The sequence below is a fragment of the Staurois parvus genome, unplaced genomic scaffold (genome assembly GCF_062004578.1).
Source record: "Staurois parvus isolate SC_StPar_1 unplaced genomic scaffold, SC_StPar_1.0 ptg001352l, whole genome shotgun sequence".
NCBI classification, from domain to species: domain Eukaryota; kingdom Metazoa; phylum Chordata; class Amphibia; order Anura; family Ranidae; genus Staurois; species Staurois parvus.
Genome location: NW_028319148.1, coordinates 857,905 through 882,650, shown reverse-complemented (window position 1 = coordinate 882,650; position 24,746 = coordinate 857,905). Strand labels below are relative to the sequence as shown.

The following is a 24,746-nucleotide window of genomic DNA, read 5'->3' as shown; positions in this document are numbered from 1 at the left end:
AATATCATTCAATCACTCCCAGTAAGTAAGCGTTCAATAGTTTTCTGAGTGCCGGGAAAAGCTGACCACACACAAAAATTCTATTTCAGCTAATTGAGGCAATACAGGATGACAGGAGAGACTTAATTACTGAGAGTGGATGTACAGAATAACAGGTTTATTGGCCTGATGGTCTTAAGGCGGATATACGTGACTGCAAGTGATGAAAATTAACCCCTTCCAGTCCGGACACTTTCACCCCCTTCCAGTCCGGACACTTTCACCCCCTTCCAGTCCGGACACTTTCCCCCCCTTCCAGTCCGGACACTTTCACCCCCTTCCAGTCCGGGCACTTTCACCCCCTTCCAGTCCGGACACTTTCCCCCCCTTCCAGTCCGGACACTTTCCCCCCCTTCCAGTCCGGGCACTTTCACCCCCTTCCAGTCCGGACACTTTCACCCCCTTCCTGCCCAGGCCAAGTTTCAGCTTTCAGCGCTATCACACTTTGAATGACAATTGCGCGGTCATGCAACACTGTACCCATATGAATTTTTTAGCATTTTTTTGAGACAGATAAAGCTTTATTTTGGTGGTATTTATTCATCACTGAGATTTTGTATTTTGACAAAGTCCAAAAATTGTGAAAAAAAGTGTTTTTCCTATAAAATTTTCCAAATAAATAAGCTTTCTTCATAAATCTTGGCCAAAATGTATTCCAATATCTTTTTAGTAAAAAAAAATAGCAATAGGCAGTGACAGGTACTCTTTACTGAGAGATCTGGGGTCTATCATACCACAGTTTTCTCCTCTGCCCTTAAAAGCTTTAGATCATACGAAGATCGGTATGATCCATTGCTTTTTTCAAACCCCTAAGGGTTGGTTTACAAGTGGTGAAATGCTCATCGCATCTTGTTTCTAACCAATGGTGGAGCACTATTCCTCCCACTAACACCAATGGTGGGGCACTATTCCTCACTGACACCAATGATAGGTCACTATTCTTCCTACTGACACCAATGATAGGGCACTATTTTTCCCACTGACATCAATGATGGGACACTATTCCTCCCACTGAGATCAATGATGGGACACTATTCCTATAAAAAACTATAGACACTATAAAAAAATAAAAATCCCAGTGGTGAATAAATACCACCAAAATAAAGTTTTATCTGTCTCTAAACAATTCATATGGGTACAGTGTTGCATGACTGCGCAATTGTCATTCAAAGTGTGATAGCACTGAAAGCTGAAAAGTGACCTGGACTGGAAGGGGGTAAAGGTGTCCGGACATGAAGTAGTTAAAATATATCTAAAGCCAAGATTTTTTTTTTTACTCTTATTTTTAAGATCCTATAATGCACTGAGTATCCTGTGTATGGGTGCACACTGCATTAAATGTTTGTAGGGCTGGAGAGCTCGAATGCCTACATCCATCCCATACATTTATTTGGTGACCACTTGACGTTTCCCACTTCTGTTTCTCTTTATAATCCCGTCTCACTGTATGTTTTGACTTTAATTTTTACTAGAAAAAAAGCATTGAAATACTATTTTTTTTATAATTATAAATGCACTTGCAGTGCTCCTGCTTCAATGATCTATGCTGGCATAGCTGAGTAATGGCCACACCCCCTTCATGCAGAGCCTTCCACAGCCTTGTGAAGGGGGCGTGTCTGACCAGGTCTGTTAGATTACTGTGTGCACTGGGCAGTGTGGTCAGACTCTGGTGCCCATCGGACCGCCACTTGCAGTGCTCCTGCTCCAGTGATCTATGCTGGCATAGCTGAGTAATGGCCACACCCCCTTCATGCAGAACCTTCCACAGCCTTGTGAAGAAAGGGGGCGTGTCTGACCAGGTCTGTTAGATTACTGTGTGCACTGGGCAGTGTGTTCAGACTCTGGTGCCCATCGGACAGCCACTTGCAGTGCTCCTGCTCCAATGATCTATGCTGGCATAGCTGAGTAATGGCCACACCCCCTTCATGCAGAGCCTTCCACAGCCTTGTGAAGAAAGGGGGCATGTCTGACCAGGTCTGTTAGATTACTGTGTGCACTGGGCAGTGTGGTCAGACTCTGGTGCCCATCGGACCGCCACTTGCAGTGCTCCTGCTCCAGTGATCTATGCTGGCATAGCTGAGTAATGGCCACACCCCCTTCATGCAGAACCTTCCACAGCCTTGTGAAGAAAGGGGGCGTGTCTGACCAGGTCTGTTAGATTACTGTGTGCACTGGGCAGTGTGTTCAGACTCTGGTGCCCATCGGACCGCCATATTTGCGCAACTTTATAACAGCAAAGTGAAGATAATGTTGGTAGTACAAAGTCTATCTGACTGCCGATGTAGTTCTGTGACTTTAATTGGGATTTAGATCCCAATACCTTTAAATCTGAGTCTTCCTTTTTTATTAACGTGCTCAAAAAGAGTAACAACTTGTTTCAGCCGTTCTCTTTGTTATACGATTATCTTACAAATCAATTCTTCCTCCCGTCTACCAGGTGTTTGGCTCCGGGGCTCACACCTTACCTCCCTGCTGCATACACCTCCGCAGTATCGAACAGATTGACCCCGTGTTCGTAGGCAATTGTCATGAGATTTTCTGCCATCTGGTGGAAGATAAATGGACAGGATTAGTAGTTTTAGCAGACTTCATGGAGCTTCCGTAATGCCATATGCCCCATGCTGGCTTTTACTGTAGTGCCCCAACCACCTACAGTAGCCGGCTTCCTTGCAAACCTCAGCTATCTCCTTACCTCATCTGTGATCTGAGATCCAAACGTCACCCAAGTGCCTGCAAGACAGGGAAGGCGGACAAATTTGTTTTAATAACCCCAATATAATTCAGTAACAAAGACCGAGGTGCAATGGTGATAAGTAGCATTAAGCATTCTATAGTATCAAAAAGAAAATGTTGGTTTACAATGGTCAGCTGAATATCGATTGGCTGGTGTGGGTTACTGTACTTACTGCCTCTAGGGATGTTCTTTATTTAGCACATTTGCAATCAGGGGCGGACTGACCATTTGGAAACTCGGGCACTGCCCGAGGGCCCGGGGTCAGTAGGGGGCCCCATGAGATGCCCCTGGTACCTTTTTAATAGGTTTTTTGAGTTTGGGCAAGGTCACAGGGGCCCCCTGATCCCCTATTGCCCGGGGGCCCCATGAGTTGTCAGTCCGCCCCTGTTTGCAATACAATCCTGATTAGCAATGGGTTCTATTAACTTCTTCCCTTCCTTGGATATTAATGTTCCCCATACCCTGTGTTGGGGACACATTATTACATTTCTCTCCATGAGAGCCATCAGCTCACCCTTTGCATGGCTTGTGGCTCTCAATCACCACTGACTGACAGCAATCAATTAGATTGGTTCCCAGCCATGCGATTCATAAAAACTGCTACCTTCAGGCTTCAGTGGAATCTGAGAAAGAAGAGGAACAGGAGGCGCCAGACTAAGCGCAGTGTATTAGTATAACGTTTAATTTGTAGGTATAAAAACACTCACAAGAACAAGGATAAAATAAACCTCATCTGTGTTGGGTGTATGACCACTCTCCTCCGTCCTGTAGGGTACTGCCGGACATGCCAGAATGACAGATGGAGCCCTGGGTGCAGTAGAGAGAATCTTCCTTGGGTATGAGGATGTAATGGAGCCAGTCAATGGCATTGGTAATGGCCGCACAACCAGTGTGGAACGCACCGGCGGAAGTGAAGTCACCGGAAGAAGCAGGGGCGTATTTACCACAAGGCAAACAAGGCATTTGCCTAGGGCGGCATTTTTCAGAGGGGGCAGCACTGCCTTCTGGAAGAAGGGACATATGCAGCATGGGAACCAGGTGGGAGTCAAGAGAGGCTGCGGACTGCTTGATGGTGTATGCAAAGCCCGACTCTCCTTCCAGGATGTCCAGAGCTGTGAAGGTGAGTGACTTTCTCTCCAAGGGGGTGGGGGAGAAATGTGTGTTAGTGGAAGGCTCTCTTGGGTGGGTTGGGGGGTCAGGGGTGTTGGTCAATGTTATGCTTTCTCTGCTGGGGGGAGGTCCGACTTTTGTGTTGCCTAGGGCAGCACAAAACCTAAATACACCACTGATCAGGGGGTCAGTTGGAAGATCTCAGGAACACAGACCAAGCTGGCCCCTCTGATACTTCCAGTGATATCACTTCCGCCAGTGCATTCCACATTGTTTGTGCGGCCATTTTCTGGTTACAGACACCGTTGATCGGCTCCATTACATCCTCATACCCAAGGAAGATTCTCTCTGCTGGAGCGGTGGGTGCAGGTGCCGTTCAGGCATGTACGGCGGTACCCTACAGGTCGGAGGAGAGTGGTCATACACCCTAACACAGATGAGCTTTATTTTATACTTTTTCTTGTGAGTGTTTATATACCTACAAATGAAACGTTATACTAATATACTGCGCTTAGTCTGACACCTCCTGTTCCTCTTCTTTCTCATCTTTGCATATAGAGCTGGCCCTGCTCTATAGGATGACTAACGTTAACCACACTTACTCCCAGCCAGTATTCAGAGAAAGTTTTTTGGACTTTATTTACCATTTGTGTGCATTTATGATTTCATCATGTTCTATGTAAGTCTGAGCTGAATCATACTATCAATCTTTTATGACACATTTCTGTTTCCCCTTTTCATTGGAGTATCTATACATTTGAGCGCCAGATCTTCTTCCGCTTTTCAGTGGAATCACCAGTGCTATTAAGCAAGAAAGAGAGAAAGAAAGAAAAAGAGAGAGAAAGAGAGAAAGAGAGAAAGAAAGAAAGATAGAAAGAAAGAAAAATAGAAGTAAAGAAAGAAAGAAAGAGAAACAAAGAGAGAGAGAGAGAGAGAGAGAGAGAGAGAGAGAGAGAAAGAAAGAAAAAGAAAGAAAGAAAGAAAGAAAGAAAGAAAGAAAGAAAGAAAGAAAGAAAGAAAGAAAGAGAGGAAGAGAGAGGAAGAGAGAGGAAGAGAGAGAGAGAGAACGAAAGAAAGAAAGAAAGAAAGAAAGAAAGAAAGAAAGAAAGAAAGAAAGAAAGAAAGAAAGAAAGAAAGAAAGAGAAACAAAGAGAGAGAAAAGAAAGAAAGAAAGAAAGAGAGAGAGAGAGAGAAAGACAGAAAGAAAGAGAGAAAGAAAGAAAGAAAGAAAAATAGGAGTAAAGAGAGAAAGAGAGAGAAACAGGAGAAAGAAAGAAAGGAAGAGAGAGAGAGAGAGAGCGAAAGAAAGAAAATATGAGTAAAGAAAGAAAAAGAAACAAAGAGAGAGAAAAGAAAGAAAGAAAGAGGAAGAGAGAGAGAGAGAGAGAAAGAAAGAAAGAAAGAAAGAAAGAAAGAAAGAAAGACAGAAAGAAAGAAAGCGAAAGAAAAATAGGAGGAAAGAAAGAGAGAGAGAGAGAGAGAGAGAGAAAGAGAAACAAAGAGAGAGAAAAGAAAGAAAGAAAGAAAGAAAGAAGAAAGAAAGAAAGAAAGAAAGAAAGAAAGAAAGAAAGAAAGAAAGAAAGAAAGAAAATAGGAGTAAAGAAAGAAAGAAAGAGAAACAAAGAGAGAGAAACAGGAGAAAGAAAGAAAGGAAGAGAGAGGAAGAGAGAGAGAGAGAGAGAGAGAAAGAAAGAAAGAAAGAAAGAAAGAAAGAAAGAAAGAAAGAAAGAAAGAAAGAGGAAGAGAGAGAGAGAGAGAGAGAGAAAGAAAGAGGAAGAGAGAGAGAGAAAGAAAGAAAGAAAGAAAGAAAGAAAGAAAGAAAGAAAAATAGGAGTAAAGAAAGAAAGAAAGAGAAACAAAGAGAGAGAAACAGGAGAAAGAAAGAAAGAAAGAAAGAAAGAAAGAAAGAAAGAAAGAAAGAAAGAAAGAAAGAGAAACACAGAGAGAGAAACAGGAGAAAGAAAGAAAGAAAGAAAAATAGGAGGAAAGAAAGAAAGAAAGAAAGAAAGAGAGAGAGAGAAACAGGAGAAAGAAAGAAAGGAAGAGAGAGGAAGAGAGACAGAGAAAGAAAGAAAGAAAGAAAGAAAGAAAGAAAGAAAGAAAGAAAGAAAGAAAGAAAAATAGGAGTAATGAAAGAAAGAGAAACAAAGAGAGAGAAAAGAAAGAAAGAAAGAAAGAAAGAAAGAAAGAAAGAAAGAAAGAGAAAGAAAGAAAGAGGAAGAGAGAGAGAGAGAGAAAGAAAGAAAGGAAGAAAAATAGGAGGAAAGAAAGAAAGAGAAACAAAGAGAGAGAAACAGGAGAAAGAAAGAAAGAAAGAAAGAAAGAAAGAAAGAGAGAGATAGGGGGGGGGAGAAAGAAAGAAAAATAGGAGTAAAGAAAGAAAGAAAGAGAAACAAACAGAGAGAAACAGGAGAAAGAAAGAAAGAAAGAAAGAAAGAGAGAGAGAGAGAGAGAGAGAGAGAGAGAGAGAGAGATAGGGGGGGGGGAGAAAGAAAGAAAAATAGGAGTAAAGAAAGAAAGAAAGAGAAACAAACAGAGAGAAACAGGAGAAAGAAAGAAAGAAAGAAAGAAAGAAAGAAAGAAAGAGAGAGAGAGAGAGAGAGAGAGAGAGATAGGGGGGGGGGGGAGAAAGAAAGAAAAATAGGAGTAAAGAAAGAAAGAAAGAGAAACAAACAGAGAGAAACAGGAGAAAGAAAGAAAGAAAGAAAGAAAGAAAGAAAGAAAGAAAGAAAGAAAGAAAGAAAGAAAGAAAGAAAAAGGAGAGAAAGAAAGAATACACATTTCCTTTCAAAGGGTAGTTAGAATAGGTTTAGAATGGGGGTGGGAGCAGGTTTCAGCATAGTTATGATCTGACTGGACTTCTACCTTATTAATAGCACTACAGATTTCACTGAAGCTTTGAGGTGGCAGTTTTTATTGATCACATGGCTGGTAATCAATCTGATTGATTCCTGATTGTCAGTGGTGATTGAAAGCCACAAGCCATGCAAAGGGTTAGCTGATGGATGACTGAACTTCTACTTTAAATGTCCCCCCCTCCCTTGAGAGCCATAAAAGTTTGCATGGCTTGTCCCTCTCAATCCTGGCTGTCCCACTGACCATTGGCAACCAATCAGATTGGCTCCAGGCCGTGTGATCAATTTCTCAGCTTTGAGCTAGTGATCACATGGAGGATGGAGTCTGCTTTGACATAATCAGCCTACAGCCTGCAGATGAAAACAGGCACCTCCAGGCTCCAGTGGAAAGTGTATTGCTATCTATTTAGTATTGCAATTGTTAGATACAATTACATAAATAATAATAAAAAATAGAAACAAAAACAGAGCAGAGTTTTGATTAAATCAGTTTACCACATAAAGGCTTTGTATATCCTAAAATAAATATAAATATCATCTAGGCATGCAAAGTAGATAGTGCAATTGCCCAATTAACTGGCGTCAGCTGATGCTGCTAAATTGGTCCAGGGCATCTGGGGATAGATGGTCCATGGCCATAAAAGTCTATGCAAAGCAGAGCAACAGCTTTGTTTCCCGATCCCCCAGGACTCATACTTACCTTACTTACCTCCTTCATTCTATTTGCTTACACTGTTTGCACTAAAAAAAATAAATGTCTTGATGTATTGATTACGGGGCTGGACACAATTGTGTCTTTTATACGTCTGCCTGGAGTTTGGCTTTAACATTTCAAAAGAAATTTGCATATAGCTGGAGTCTGACTTTAGGGAGAACCTGTACTTTGCCTATTCAGGGTTTTTACTGTATTCTCTCCCTGCCACCTAGTTTGCCTATTGTCTCTGTACTTAAACCCGTACGGCATTGGCTTGTAAGCTGCACAATGTTTTTTCTCTAGTGAGCAAATGAGACGTCAGGGGAGCGTAAAGTATACCTTTGCTTTAAGACACGGGAATGATGTTTGAATAAAGAATAGCAGGCATTCTTTTCTTTTCAGAATAAAATATCTATTGTGCTCTGGGGAGGTGAGGAGATGGAACCGTTTCCATCACTAGAGTTGCAAACAAATCAAAAAAATATTATTTGAGATTATAAAGAGAGCAGGCATCCTAGATCAGCACAGACTCATTTAAAATGAATAATAGCAAAAAGGCAAAAAGGATTTATCACCTGAAAAGGGAAGTAAATATTTTACGGCTGGGTACAAACAACAGAAATCTGAAATTGAAAGCTATCATCTGCTTCCTTCGGTTTTGTAAATCTTACTGTTTGGAGGAATTTATGTTCTTAAAGAGAAACTAGAGTCCCTATGGCCCAAGGGTTGTAGTGGAAGTGATTTCTAGCAGTTTCTTGTAACTATTCCACAGTCTCTGTCTCTTGCAACATGTCCTACATTTATAACCACACTTGTAACATGTCTTCAATTTCTAACCATGCCTGTAGGAACTTTTTGGTCTACAACCACGCCTCTAACATGTCCTCAGTCTATAACTAGGTCTATAGGAAGCTCTCAGTCTACAACCACACCTCTAACATGTTCTCAGTCTATACCCACACCTCCAACATGTCTTCAGTCTAAACCATGCCTGTAGGAACTTCTCAGTCTACAACCATTCCTCTAACATGTCCTCAGTCCATACCCACACCTCTAACATGTCCTCAGTCTAAACCATGCCTGTAGGAACTTCTCTGTCTACAACCACACCTCTAACGTGTTCTCAGTCTATACCCACACCTCTAACATGTCCTTAGTCTATAACTATGCCTGTAGGAACTTCTCTGTCTACAACCATACCTCTAACGTGTTCTCAGTCTATACCCACGCCTCTAAAATGTCCTTAGTCTATAACTATGCCTGTAGGAACTTCTCTGTCTACAACCATACCTCTAACATGTTCTGTCTATACCCACACCTCTAACATGTCCTTAGTCTATAACTATGCCTGTAGGAACTTCTCAGTCTACAACCATACCTCTAACGTTTCCTCAGTCTATATCCACACCTCTAACATGTCCTTAGTCTACACCTATGCCTGTAGGAACTTCTCAGTCTACCACAACACCTCTAACATGTCCTCAGGCTATAACCATGGCTGTAGGATGTTTTCAGTCCACTACCACATCTGTAACATGTCTTCAGTTTATAACCACACCTCTAACATGTCCTCAGTCTATACTCACACCTCTAACATGTCCTCAGTCTATACTCACACCTCTAACATGTCCTCAGTCTATAACCATGACTGTAGGATGTTCTCAGTCATACCTCTTACATGTCCTCAATCTATACCCACACCTCTAACATGTCCTCAGTCTATAACCATGACTGTAGGATGTTCTCAGTCTATAACCACACCTGTAGCAGCATGTCTCCAGCCTACAGCCACATTTTTAGTATGCCCTTAGTCTATACCCACACCTATGGCATTGTGTCCCCAAGCTGTTACTACACTTGTAGCAGTATGTCCTCCATCTATAACTGCACCAGTAGCATGTCCTTAATTCATACACGTTAATTTCCTTAATTCATTGCATGTGTAGTAAATCCTAAATCTATAGCAACACTTGCAGTAACGTGTTCTCAGTTTATAATCTCATTGGTAGTATTTCCTTAGTTTATAACCACACTTGTAACACTTCCTCAGTCTACAACCATACCTGTAGTCCTTAGTCTATGACCAAACCTGTAAAATGTCCTTAGTCCATAGTTACACCTGTAGCTGCATGTCCCCAGTCTATAACCACACTTGTAGCTGCATATCCTCATTCTATAACCACACTTGTAGCTGCATGTCCTCATTCTATAACCACACTTGTAGCTGCATATCCTCATTCTATAACCACACTTGTAGCTGCATGTCCTCATTCTATAACCACACTTGTAGCTGCATGTTCCCAGTCTATAACCACACTTGTAGCAGCATGTCCCAACAATGTAAATATGTGGGTAAAAGGAGCAGCAACTATCTTGGCTTGGGAGCTGTGGTGGCCAGGTGATGGAGGGTACCAATGGTGGGGTGGTTCAGATGGTTAGGATGCAACCCCAGGCAGCCGAGCTACTATTATTTGGTCCTCAGTCATGGCACGGGGCTGGTCCTAGGGAGCCAGCTTGCACCCACAGAGAAGCAAGGTCTTGCGAGGTTACTGGAGTGGCTCCCTTTCTAGTCTTCGGGCATAATCTACAAGAAGCTGAGTGTCTGTAAGAACTGGTGGGAGGACTAGTGTTTTGTTCTAATGCCTCTCCCAAACTGTCTCTAACTCGGTTCTGAGATAAGGTGGTCACTGGCAGAAAAAGAGATGAAATATGTTCTATTCCTTTGTGGGGACCTTCATTCTCTGGCCATCTTCTGTAGCATGAGCCTAGTCTTTGACCAGCTCTTATATTGTGCCCCCAATCTCTCATAATCTCCTGTAGAATGTCCCCACTTTACTGAGCCTTTTGCATGTCTGAAATCTCTCTAGCCTTCTCCTGTAGCATGTCCTCAGTCTCTGACAATAACCTGCAGTATTTCCCCATTCTCTGAACATCTCCTGTAGTATGTCTCTGGTCTTTGACCATCTCATATAACCAGTTCCCATTCCTTGACAATAACTTGTAGCATGTCCCCAGCCTCTGACCGTTTCCTGTAATATGTTCCCAGTTTTTGACCATCTCCTGTAGTATGTCCCTAGTCTCTGACCATCTCCTGTAGTATGTCCCTAGTCTCTGACCATCTCCTGTAGTATGTCCCTAGTCTCTGACCATCTCCTGTAGTATGTCCCTAGTCTCTGACCATCTCCTGTAGTATGTCCCTAGTCTCTGACCATCTCCTGCAGTATGTCCCTAGTCTCTGACCATCTCCTGCAGCTTGTCCTCAGTCTCAGACCTGTAATATATTTCTAGTCTCTGATCATCACCTGAAGCATGACCCCAGTCTCTAGCAATTGTCTGTAGCTTTACATACACTAAAAATGACATGTGACACCCCCCAAAGGTCACAGTTGAGGGACTTTATGTATTAAGTTGAAATGATCAGCATAGAGCAGAACTTCACCCTCTCAATTAACATTGACTATTTTTTTTTTATCCTTATGCTGCTAGAATTAGTAAATAGAATGGAGGAGGAGTTTTCCCAGCTAAGCTCCTTCCTGCATGCCTGAGCTAAGGGCAGATGGAGTTCAGGAAGAAATTGATACATGAATCATATGCTCCTTATTAAAGGTGGCCACGGCCAGAAATGCTGGGGGGGAAGGGGGGGAGAGTGATTTCTCAGCAAAATAAAGCATGGAGACCTGGATGGATGGGTGATTTTGATTTTAATATTAAAAATAAATTAAATCATGTTGAATCATAGTTAAATCATGTTAAATCATTAAATCATGGTGCTCATATGCAGTGTAGTTCTGTTTTAAAGTGGAATTCTGTAACCCACAGAAAGACTTAAAGCGGAGTTCCACCCAAAAGTGGAAGCTCTGCTTGTTTGCCTCCTCCCCCCTCCACTGCCATATTTGGCACCTTTTGGGGGGGAGGGGATACCGGGTTTTAATAGGTACCCGCTCCCACTTCCGGCTCAGTTCTGGCGAAGTGAGCCGGATGTTCGGCCCCCTCCTTCCTCCCGCAGTCTCCCTGGAACCTTCATGGGTCCCAATCAGTTTGCACAGCGTGGCTCAGGCATGCACAGTGGGCACCCAGATGTGAAGCCGCAAGATGTCACAGCCTAGTGCCCACAGTTGAGATGCCGGCGACGGGGAGAGAAGAAGGAGAGAAGGGACTGTGTGGGTGAGCATGTCCCTGGACCCTGGGACCGGTGAGTCTGGGTTATTAAACGTCAGCAGCTACAGTTTTTGTAGCTGCTGACTTTTAACCACTTCCAGTCCGGACACTTTCCCCCCCTTCCAGTCCGGACACTTTCACCCCCTTCCAGTCCGGACACTTTCCCCCCCTTCCAGTCCGGACACTTTCACCCCCTTCCAGTCCGGACACTTTCACCCCCTTCCAGTCAGGACACTTTCACCCCCTTCCAGTCCGGACACTTTCACCCCCTTCCTGTCCAAGCCAATTTTCAGCTTTCAGCGCTATCACACTTTGAATGACAATTGCGCGGTCATGCAACACTGTACCCATATGAAATTTTTAGAATTAACTTTATATTGGTGGTATTTTGGTGGTATTTATTCACCACTGGGATTTTTATTTTTTTGCTATGTAAATGAAAAAGTCCAAAACTTTTGAAAAAAAAGTGTTATTCTTATAACATTTTGCAAATAAATAATCTTTCTTCATAAATCTTGGCCAAAATGTATTCACCTATCTTTTTAGTAAAAAAAAAAAACCCAAATTAGTTTATAACCAAAAATTATAATTTTTTCAAAAATGTTCTTAACATATTTATATATATATATATATATATATATATAAATTGTTTTTTAACATACTGTCACCCTAGCAGTACAGTGTTACCATAGTGACACTTTACTACTTGTGGGGGGTGATGAAGATTTTTTTTTTTCTTTTTTTACACTGATTGCTTTTACTCCCATAAAGGCTGTACAACCAATCATTTCTTCTTCTCTCTGGCTGCATTCCTGCAGCCATTGAGAAATACTGTGTGAGCATTGATTGGTCACAGCTTGTCACATGGTACAAGGCTGTTGTCAATAGCCTTGTACCATGTGACCTCTGTGATCATTCATAGATTTCACACGTAGTAAGAAATGATATCAGGAAGTAACATTTTGTTTACTACTCTTCATGTGATCACTGATTGGCAAATCAGTGATCACATGATTGGGACCTCAGACAGAGGTCCCATACAATGATCAGTGTTCCACCGGAAGACAAAGCGGGCACCGGATCGCGGTGCCGTGCGCTCTCCCAGGTAGCCTTGTACCATGTGATCTCTGTGATCATTCACAGATTTAACAAGTAGTAAGCAATGATGTCAGGAAGTGACATCTTGTTTACTACTGTTCATGTGATCACTAATTGGCCAATCAGTGATCATATGAATCGGGACCTCCCAGGGAGCACGTACAGGCAATGGACGCGGTTGGACGTTTAGAAACGTTCACCCGCATCGGCAGCCGTTTATCGACATGGGCCAGACGGGAAGAGGTTAATAAACACAAGAATGTCTGGAACTCCACTTTATGTACAATATTTCCAATGCTTATGTTCCTGAAACTGTCTGTAGATATAGATGGGTTCTTCAGTGGCCACAATGTGGAAACGAGAACTTTCAAAGAAGAAAAGTACATCACCAGCACACCAGGATCTCCAAAACGGGTCCAAAGCTTTATTCGGTGATCACATCACGGTATATAACAACGTTTCTGAACCACACAAGACCCCTTCATCAGGTGAGTCACATGCTTGAGGTCCTGTGTGGCTCTGAAATGACGCCACATACCATGATGTGATCACCGGATAAAGCTTTGGACTCTATTTTGGCCCTACATGACCCTAAAACCCCACCCGCCTCCCGACTTCTGAAACTCTTAAAGTCCCGGGAGGCACCAGCACGAATAGTTAAGGAGATTCTCTACTAATTTTTATAAATCAACTGATAACCCGAATTCTTTATTTGCGCTAATTTGAAGACAAAATAAAAAGCAATAATATGCAAAAATATATATTTATTAATAATAAAAATCAGTGCAAATGGTCATTAAAAATATAACTGGTGATGATAAATAATAATCAAATCAAAATAGCAGTTCAATGATCTAATCAAAAAAATCTAATCAAGAAAATTTTGGAGATCCTGGTGTGCTGGTGGCATCATTCTCGCCCAGCAGAAAGAACTGACATCATAGAGTGATAGCAAATCCCCTGACATTGTCAATCATGACAGCATATTGGGTTCTACAGGACCTACAACATTGGAATGTGTGTAATTAGATGTATGAGATGCCAGCCGTGATCTAAACACACGCTTAGTTTGCCTAGGCAACATATAAGATGCTATATATAAATGACTGAGGAAGAGAAGGAATCAGAGATGGAAGGAAGAGACTGATTCAGGACTCACTTACCTAGTCCAAGACAAGATACACGTAATCCGGATTTCCCCAGATTCCTGTGAGAAGGAAAAAAAAAGAATATTTGAAGAGAATTTTTTACAGAAGTGAGGTCTTTAGTATTACGTATTTGGTTGATAAAGTATTAGACTAGTTTGAATTGTATGACCTTTAGTCTTTTTCTTTTTTTTTACCCCTTAAAAAAGGGACAGGTCATAGCTGACCTATATTTTAAGGGTTTGCCCTTCCTTCACTAGTGAACTACTAGCCAAAAACAAATATGTACATGAGGTGTAAAGCAGTGGTGTTCCTAGGCAGGTGCGGGGGGGTGCGCGCCGCAGCGGATGACACATACCACACGGGGTGACACCGGACCCGCTCCACGAAAAGGTAAGTTGTAAAGCAAGCCGACGATCCCCGCAGGATGGATCGGATCTGCGGATTGAGCATAATGGATCGGAGTCTGATCCATTATTCTCCCCAATCCGCAGATCTGTGGTCAAGAACAAATGTTCATTAACCACATGCCGCCCAGCCACTGTAGAAATACTTTGGCAGGGCGGCACGGCTGGGCAAAACCATGTTTTAAAACGTGTGTTTGCAAAACAGGTAGGGGGCGCGCCATTGCCCTACCTGTGCCGCCGATCACGGTCGCGGATGTCAGTCGCCGGGTCACAGCAGTTCGTTACCGGCTGTGTCCTGCCGATTAGCGGCAATCAATGACAGAGAGCAGGTCTGCAGTAGCTCTGCTTTCTGTCAGTTCCCTGGCAGCTCCTGACATGCTGAGCCGGAGAGAAGAGTTTCTCTCTCCCGATCAGCCTGTCCCCATCCAGCACACACCCCCGCCCCCCAGTAAAACACTCCCCTCACACAGTTAATCCTTTCAGTAAGTAAAAAAGTTAACCCCTTCCTCCCCAGTGCCATTAGTACAGTGTCAGTGTTTTTTTTTTGCACTGATCACTGTATTGGTGTCACTGGCGATGTCAGTGACCCCAAGTCAGTTCCCCCCCAGTGTCAGAATGTCCGCTTCAGTCCTGCCATAAGTAGCTGATCGCCGCCAGAAGCCATTGCTGTCCAAAAAGAATATTGCAGCACGTTTGAAGTTTGCAAAAGAGCACCTGGATGTTCCACAGCACTACTGGCAAAATATACTGTGGACAGATGAAACCAAGATTGAGTTGTTTGGGAAGAACACACAACATTATGTGTGGAGAAAAAAAGGCACAGCACACCAACATCAAAACCTCATCCCCACTGTAAAACATGGCGGAGGGAGCATCATGGTTTGGGGCTGCTTTGCTGCCTCAGGGCCTGGACGGATTGTTGTCATTGATGGGAAAATGAATTCAAGAGTTTATCAAGACATTTTGCAGGAAAACGTACGACCATCTGTCCGCCAACTGAAGCTCCGCAGGGGATGGGTGCTGCAACAGGACAATGACCCAAAGCATACAAGTAATTCAACAAAACAATGGCTGCAACAGCACAGAATACGCCTTCTGGAGTGGCCCAGTCAGAGTCCTGACCTCAACCCCATTGAAATGCTGTGGCATGACCTTAAGAGAGCGATTCACACCAGACATCCCAAGAATATTGCTACACTGAAACAGTTTTGTGAAGAGGAGTTGTCCAAAATTACTCCAGATTGTTGTGCAGGTCTGATCTGCAACTACAGGAAACGTTTGGTTGAGGTTATTGCTGCCAAAGGAGGGTCAACCAGTTATTAAGTCCAAAGGTTCACATACTTTTTCCTCCCTGCACTGTGAATGTTTACATGTTATGTGCAATTAAACCATGGCAACATCTAATGTTTGTGTAGTATTATGTTCAGCAGACTGTGTTCTTCTATTGTTGTGACTTAGATGACGTTCAGAGCACATTTTAGGCCCAATTCATGCAAAACTCCACATAATCCCAAGGGGTACACATACTTTTTCTTGCAACTGTAACTTTGAGTTTACTATATATTTTTTATAGCTGAAAGTAAAAAATATCGTTTTTCAAAATTTTTGGTCTTTTTTTGTTTATAGCGTGAAAAATAAAAAGCGCACAGGTGATCAAATACCACCGAAAGAAAGCTCTATTTGTGTGAAAAAAAGAACGTAAATTTCGTTTGGGTGCAGCATTGCATGACCGCGCAATTATCAGTTGAATTAGTGCAGCGCCGAGTAGCAAAAAGAGGCCTGGTCATTAAGGGGGGTAAATCCTCAGGAGGGCAAGTGGTTAAGTTGTCTACTTTGTCATATATACCTAACTAAACCATTGACTAGAAGCTGAAATCAGCTTTGGCGATATTCCAAAGAGAATCACCCCCAGAGAATTGAAGTGAAGATAATTTATACTGCAGTTAAAATTTTTTCTAATCAACTCCAGTGCTAACCATAACTGTTTTCAGACTAAACGGTTCAGATAGAGATATAAGGCGAGCACAAATTGCCTATAGAAAATGAGAGTTATAAGTTACCAATATTGATTCTATGGTGGCAGTAATGGCTGCTTTAGGTCGGCTCACTTCTGTGAGTGTGTGTCCATCTGTCCTGCTGTTTCTTTTTCCTTTTTTTTTTCTTTGTCCATCTCCTACCTTTTATTACCCCAAAAAACCTAGATAGGCACAGCTTATCTCACCTAATTATGACACCACTCTAGGTGTCTTTTTCTTTACTAAATTATCCCAATTATCTGATGGGGGCAGTATAGGATTAGGAATAATTTTGGATTTTCCTACAAACGCCTGTGCCTTGTCATGAGTTGACCTCTAACCTTCAGCTTGCGAGAATGCAATAAACGTAAGAGGTAGTCGAGGTAGTCGTTCTTTTGACAGAACTGGTTAGACAAACTAGGACCAGTGTCACTGAAAATAATGTATTACCTAAGTGATTCTGAAAAAAAATTCTATCTATACATCTTACAGACATTGGCTGAGGTCATTTGAACTGAGATTGTTTAGTTATCTGACTTCTTCTGAAGTATACAGACGTTGTAATATAATACACTCAAATTAATTATTTATAATGTTGAAAACATAATATCTAAAATATATATCAATATGTTTCCATGATATATACCAATATGTATTAATTGCTAAAATCAATTAATATAGATACAATATATATATAAATATGGAAATTGAATATAGTAATATAAAACCCAAATTACTCAATTAGACAAATATCCACTTTATACAATAATAATAATAACACAATTGACATTTTTGATTAATAATTTGTCAAATAATAATAACACCAGATGTAATGTAAAGTTTAATATGAACACTTTTCCAGATGTTCATGAGAAAAAAAATGAACATGAAGAGTTCTTTATCCTTCATTCAGTCGAGACATGGACCCCTCAATTAGTCTTGCAAATTGGTACCATGGTCAGTCCTTATCTCGTAGCTGTCTGGTACAACCATACCCCCCCCCCCTCCAAAATTTACAACCTGGGTAAGTATGCTGTAAAAAACTGAGAATGTCTGATGTTAAAGTCTTTGTCCAGACCATAAAAATAGACTATAAAGAACTAAATGGCTTCCATCCACGGCTGGTGTTCATCGTGATTGATGCTGGATCTACTTCAGGGGACATTTTTTTTTTTAAATAAAAGACTTGTCAAAAACTGTTGCTCACTTGCTTCCCCCCCCCTTTCCTATGTATGTTCAGATAAGGGTCTGGTATGGATCTTAGGGGGGACCCCCATGCAGGGGTGGACTGACAACTCATGGAGCCCCCGGGCAATAGGTGATCATGGGGCCCCCGTGTCCTTGCCCAAACTCAAAAAAGCCTACGAAAAAGGTACCAGGGGCATCTCATGGGGCCCCCTACTGACCCCGGGCCCTTGGGCAGTGCCCGAGTTTCCAAAATGGTCAGTCCGCCCCTGCCCCCATGCTATTTTTTTTTATTGGTGGCATTTATTTTTACACTCAGCAAGTTACATTCAAGTTGCACCCATCCAAAGTCACATCAAAGTTGCATCCACGTTACACCCATCCAAAGTCACATCAAATCAATACTTTACTACTGACAAAAAAAAAAAAACCCAAGTAAAATGTATGTTCAAAAACGCAAAACACCCCACAACAAGCTATGTGAAATCGCACAATCCGCAATCTGAGTGAACTTATCCTAAAACTAGATAATGAAAGCCTGGTAAACAAAGGAGTCAAAATACTACTTGTTCTTTTATTGGTGAGAAAGATCCAGATATACCGCATAGGTGTGCGTGACATACGTATGTGAACTTAGGATCCTCTGTTCGTTTCAAGGGGAAAATAAAGCAAGTATTTTTCAGTCAGTGGGGTGATAACCAGGAGTGGGTAGTCCTGCTACACACAAAACAACAAAAACTGTAGCTGCTGACTTTTAAAAAACAGCCACTCTCCTGTCCCACGATCCCGCGGTGTCCCACCGGCCGCCTGGTGTTCCAGGCATCTTCATTGTGGGGACCCGGCTGTCACAGCTTGCAGCTTCCCAGCCGGGTGCCCACTGCGCATGCGCAAGAAGCGCTGCACTTCCTGAATGGCCCCGTAGTCATCTGGGACCTGTCACGTGTCCCAGAAGACATACTTGGTACTTCCAGGTATGGGATAGCGTGTGTCTCCCTTCCTCTCCTCTGTGGCCACACCAGTGCTTGGTGATAGGCCATACAAGTATACATCACCAACACATGGGGTAGGGGAGAGAGCTTTCAGCCCTTTTTAAGCTACAACTTACAATAGGGCTACTCTTGACACGGCCCCCAACAACCAAATCAAGTGGCAAGGCCCAGAGGGAAGGATACTGTAAGTATAAGCAGTAGGAGCCACCCATAAAGTCAACCTCCTGCATGGCCAAAACACAGGTTCAAAGGCTTTAAAGCATAATTCCAGGAGAACTGTAGAAGCCACGAATGGGGAACCCTCATATTTTTATTGGGAGTAGACAGAATTTCTGTTTTTTACATCTAATATCCTGGTGTTGTCATGTCAGCACCAAAACAAATGTTAGGAAGTAAAACCCGTTCCTAATTTCTAACTGATATAACACCGTAACCTTTTCTCTAGTGTCTCGATTCTCTCATTTGGGAAATATTAAAGTAGATGGAAACCCAATCACTATGAAAACATGCTAAAGTCATTTCAAAAGTCATTTTCCATATTTTTTAAACATGGCCAAATGTATGTGGGACAGACTCCAGACAACTGAGTTCAGATGTTTCTAGTGAATGGTCCTTCTGTTCGGGGAAGACCCTTTTTTGTTCAGTCATGACTGTGCCCCTGTTCACAAAGCCAGCTCCATAAAGACATGGCTTGTTGAGTTTGGTGTGGAGGAACTTGGGTGACCTGTACAGATCCCGGACCTAAACCTTACTGGATACCTTTGTGATGAATCGGAATGCTGACTGTGTGTGAGATCTTCTCATCCAACATCAGTACCTGACCTCATAAATGCCCTTTTGGCTGAATGGACACAGACACACTCCATAATCTGGTGGAGAACCTCCCCAGAAGAGTGGAGGACGTTAAAGCCACAAATAGAAGCCTATTAAGGGCAATTGTTTTGGAAGCGAGAGGGTGGAATCCCCTATTTATGACCACAGTCATGGTATGGGATGCTCAACACACTCATATACATAAATATATTTGATGGTCAACAAGTTTTTTGTTTTTTTTTAATCTGTCTTAAGCTTTATGGATATTATAGGCTGAACAGCAGGACTTTGTTAGAAATCTGCTAATTGAGGGACTATATTTTTCCCAGAAGAGCTGATATGCGGGCACATTCAAATAAACAGCCCCGCCTGGGGCTACAGAAGCCTGAGAACAGGAAGTGGGAGGGGAAAGAGTTGGAGAGCAGAAGGAGAGAGAGAGCTGTGTGGGCCACCAGAGTACCAGACTAGGCCACCAAGGGAGAGAGGAGAGGAGCCAGTAGGGATCGCTGACCACCAGCCTAGAGAAAGAGAGAGACATTCTGTCGGCAAGCAAGTCAGAGTGCTGTGACCGGACCGAGATCTGCAGTGGGGATGGAGAACCTGTGGGGGCCCCCATCCACTGAGAGAGACTGCCAGGACCTGCTGGAAGCCACAGATCAGGTGAGAGAGTCCCATACACCAGCCAAATAAGTGAACACTGACATTCCTTTCCAATTGGTCACTTTCCTGCACACAGTTGCGGACATTGCATATAGTTAATACGCATTGCAGCCTAGTTCCTTGGCCGCTACTGTTGAACACATTTGCAGCATAGTTTAATCATCAAAGCTGCCTTCTGCAGGCCAAACCACATAACTGTTGTCTGAACCATTGGCCTACCCTCTTAAAGGAACATCTACAACCATTGCCATTAGTTACTCCAGCCCAGAGAGGAGTTGCCCTTTGCCAGCAAGTGCTTCTGCCAACTTCTGACACCATTTTGCCTAAAATTTGCTTATTGCATTAACAAAAACACCAGCTAAACACCACTTAAAGGGATAGTATCTGTTTTTCCTTTTTCTTACCTTGTTTAATCCTTTGGGGGACTGCAACTTTCATCTTTTTCTACTTAAAAGGTCTGGATCGTTTTAGTGCACCAACTGGGCCCCAACAAGCGTGCAGAAGATTCCTCACTGCATTTAACCTCCCTGGCGGTATTCCCAAGTGTAGCTCGGGGTTAAGTTTCAGTACCAGAAGCGGTAACCCCGAGCTACACTCGGGAATACCATGCGACGCTGCTCTGCGATCCCTCAATCACTTACCTTGTCCTGTGCTCCTGCGATGTCCCTCCTGCAGTGTCCCCAGAAATGTAATCCGGCGGATGCCGGCATCTGTCATCTGGGTTCCGTCCCCTGCGAGCGTCGGGACGTACGGGGGATGGAAATTTGAAAATGACAAAAAGTGACATTCACTCAATACACTAAAATCACATAGTATAACATTCCTGTATCAAACCATTTCACATACATTTTGTCCCGAGTGCTTTGTCCGGCGCCCTGCCTGCATTTTTACTGTTCTTTCTGCCTGGAAACTGAGAAACATCCATGGCGTCCAAAAAGCGTCCCTTTAGGTCAAAAGCGGTTTTAGACCGGCTAGAGAACAGCGATAGTAAATCAGAACCACTTGCAGAATTGAGTGATAATGATTTGTGGGGGAAATTCCTCATCAGACACTGAAAACGATTCTGCGACTGAGCTCAGCGAACTTGGCGCTATATTTCACATTTCAGTGTTTTTGGTTTGATTATATTATTGAATTACATTTATTATTATTATTTTTTATGATTATTTATTATATTATAATTTATGATTTCGTGTTTCAAGTTTTATCATACCCGGGATGTTTACTAGACTCTTGTTCGGACAGATTTCAGTGAGTTATTCCTAAAAATTACAGGCCTACAATAAAAAAAATACATATTTCCATGCAAAAAAAAGTACCGCTTTGAGCACAGAAATACTGACATAATCAGACCGCTAGGGAGGTTAAAGAGACACTGACTACCCTAATTAAAGGAGCTCCTTTCTATTTCAGATTTAAACCTTGCCATCAGATCCCGAGAGCCCAAAGTGAGCTTGTTTCACCTTTAGTTTCCTTGCTCACTGGGGACTAGAAGCACCTCAGGTTTGAGGTTTTGGGTTAACTTCCAAATAGCAGGCCTGCCAACACTGATTGAGAATTTGCTGTATGGGTTGTTTTCTTTGCTTAGAATTATTAGGAGTGGTAATTGTATTACGTACACATATACAACTTTTTACTGTTTGACTGAGCTTACATCCAAATTTAATATAAACATCATATCAGCTCACTCCAATCGCTGTGTGAGTCTATTTTCTATTTAGAATTTACTCAGAAGGGTTCTGTGGTGTCAGCAGGGGTTGGGCTTTCAGAAGGGGTTCAGCGCAATAGGGAGCCCAAAAATAACTCAGCGACTCCTAAGGGGGTAGTGCTACAATAATAATAATAATACAATATTTTATTATCATTATTAACCACTTACGCTTCGGAATGTTTTATATTATTCATGACCAGGGCATTTTTTGCTATTTGGCACTCAGCTACTTTAACTGGCAATTTTGTGGTCATGCAACATTGTACGCAAATGACATTTATATAATTTTTTCACAAAAATAGAGTTTTGTTTTGGTTGTATTTGATTACCACTGAGTTTTTTTTATTTTTCATTACATACAGTTAGGTCCATATATATTTGGACACAGGAACAATTTTAGTTTTTTTCAGGTATTTACCAAAACGTATTCAAGCTATAGTTATATAATGGATATGGGCTGAAAGTGCACACTCTCAGGTTTAATTTGAAGGTATGTACATTCAAATTCAAGGAAGAGTTTAGGAATTACAGCTCTTAAGAATAGCCTTCCCCCTTTTTCAAGGGACCAAAAGTAATTGGTCAGTTGAATCAAAAACTGTTTCATGGCCAGGTGTGGGCTACTCCGTTATTTCTTCATCAATTAAGCAGGTAGAAGGTCTGGAGTTTATTCTAAGTGTGGTATTTGCATTTGGAATCTATTGCTGTGAACCTACATCATGCGTTAAATGGAGCTGCCCATGCAAGTGAAACAGACCGTTGTAAGGCTTCACAAACAAAACAAATCCATCGGAGAGATAGCAGTAACATTAGGAGTGGCCAAATCAACAGTTTGGTACATTCTGAGGAAAGAAGAATGCACTGGCGAGCTCAGCAACATAAAAAGGCATGGACATCCACGGAAGACAACAGTGATGGTTACATAGTTACATAGTTAGTCTGGCTGAATAAGACAAAAGTCCATCCAGTTCAACCATATGATCGCAGGATCCTCTCTCTATGGTAAAGAAAAACCCATTCACAACATCCAGACAAGTGAAGGACACTCTCCAGGAGGTGGGTGTATCATTGTCAAAGTCTACAATCAAGAGAAGACTTCTCCAGAGCAAATACTGAGGGTTCACCACAAGGTGCAAACCATTCATAAGCCTGAAGAATAGAAAAGCCAGATTAGACTTTGTAAAAAAAAAAATCTAAAAAAAACAGACCAGTTCTGGAAAAGCATTCTTTGGACAGATGAAACTAAGACGATCTGTACCAGAATGACGGGAAGAAAAAAGTGTGGAGAAGGCTTGGAACAGCTCATGATCCAAAGTACACAACGTCATCTGTAAAACATGGTGGGGGCAGTGTGATGGCATGGGCATGCATGGCTTCCAGTGGCACTGGGTCATTGGTGTTTATTGATGATGGGACAGAAGACAGAAGCAGCCGGATGAATTCTGCAGTGTTTACAGATATACTGTCAGCCCAGATTCAGCCAAATGCAGCAAAGATGATTGGATGGCGCGTACAGATGGACAATGATCCAAAACACACTGCAAAAGCAACCCAGGAGCTTTTGAAGGAAAAGAAGTGGAATATTCTGCAATGGCCAAGTCAGTCATCTGATCTCAACCCAAATGAGCCTACATTTCACTTGCTGAAGGCATAACTAAAGGCAGAAAGACCCACAAACAAAGAACAACTGAAGACAGCTGCAGTTAGAGCCTGGCAAAGCATCAGAAAGGAGGAAACCCAGTCTTTGGTAAAGTCCATGTGTTCCAGTCTTCAGGCAAAGCATCAGAAAGGAGGAAACCCAGTCTTTGGTAATGTCCATGGGTTCCAGACTTCAGGCAAAGCATCAGAAAGGAGGAAACCCAGTCTTTGGTAATGTCCATGGGTTCCAGACTTCAGGCAGTCATTGCTAGTATAGGATTCCCAACAAAATATTACAAATGAACATTTTATTTATGATTATATTCATTTGTCCAATTACATTTGAGCCCCTGAAAATGGAGGGACTGTGTATAAAATTGGTTGCAGTTCCTAACATTTGTCTTGATATCTATGTTCAACCCCTTGAATTAAAGCTGAAAGTCTGCACTTCAAATTAATTTGTAATGTTTCTTTTTTATTTATTCTGGTGGCATACAGAGCCAAAAGTATAAAACCTGTGTCCAAATATATATGGACCTAACTGTAAATGAAAAAAGACCAAAAATTTTGAATTAAAAACACAATAATTTCTACTTTCTGTTATAAAACATGTCCAATAAAAAAAAAATCAAATTTCTTTATACATTTAGGTCAAAATGTATTTTGCTACATGTCTTTGGTAACAAAAAAATCCCAATACGTATATATTAATTGGTTTGTGCAAAAGCTATAGCGTCTACAAACTATGGTATATATACTGCAATTTAAGCAGCTATGATGCTATACTGGTAATGACGGTGATCAGTGACTTATAGTGGGATAGGTGGGCAATAGTGGCGGGCAATCTGGTGAGAGCTGATGCTGGCTGGAAGAGACTCTAACTGACAATGACATCAATAGCTATACTGGTAATAGCAGTGATCAGTGACTTATAGTGGGATGGGCGGGCAATAGTGGCGGGCAATCTGGTGAGAGCTGATGCTGGCTGGAAGAGACTCTAACTGACAATGACATCAATAGCTATACTGGTAATAGCAGTGATCAGTGACTTATAGTGGGATGGGCGGGCAATAGTGGCGGGCAATCTGGTGATAGCTGATGCTGGCTGGGAGAGACTCTAACTGACTAATAGTGCTAATACTGTCACTGTACTAATGACACTGGGTGGGAAGGTGTCAGGGATCGGGGTATGACCAGAAGTGTGTGGACTGACACAGGGAAACGCAGGCTTCAGGTGTAGTAAATAATATAATTTATTAAGACTAACAATACAAACGCAATGCAAAACTAAACATAAACATAGTGCAAACAAACTAAACCAAACCTCCCAACAGATAACAAACATACAATACAAGAGTAGTCAGGCAGGCCGGGTCGGTAGCAAACGGGCAAACAGAGTACCAGGAGCAGGCGGGAGAGTGGTCAGGACTAGCCAAGGTCAGTAAAGGCAGAGTTCAAGCAGAGTCAGGACAGAAGTAACGGGATCAGGAAACCAAGG

The 24,746-nt window shown here is 42.2% G+C and overlaps 1 protein-coding gene across 1 annotated transcript in view; it reads right to left on the bottom strand.

The window, feature by feature from the left end:
* The window catches only part of KCNAB3 (potassium voltage-gated channel subfamily A regulatory beta subunit 3), a 93,080-nt gene that overhangs the window by 50,618 nt on the left and 17,716 nt on the right, over positions 1-24,746 (bottom strand). The window contains exons 2-4 of the mRNA XM_089661578.1: positions 13,852-13,895; positions 2,732-2,769; positions 2,505-2,584 (exon numbers count right to left, since the gene is read on the bottom strand). Of these exons, the coding sequence (XP_089517704.1) occupies positions 2,505-2,584; positions 2,732-2,769; positions 13,852-13,895 (162 nt within the window). The remainder of the gene's footprint in view (positions 1-2,504; positions 2,585-2,731; positions 2,770-13,851; positions 13,896-24,746) is intronic.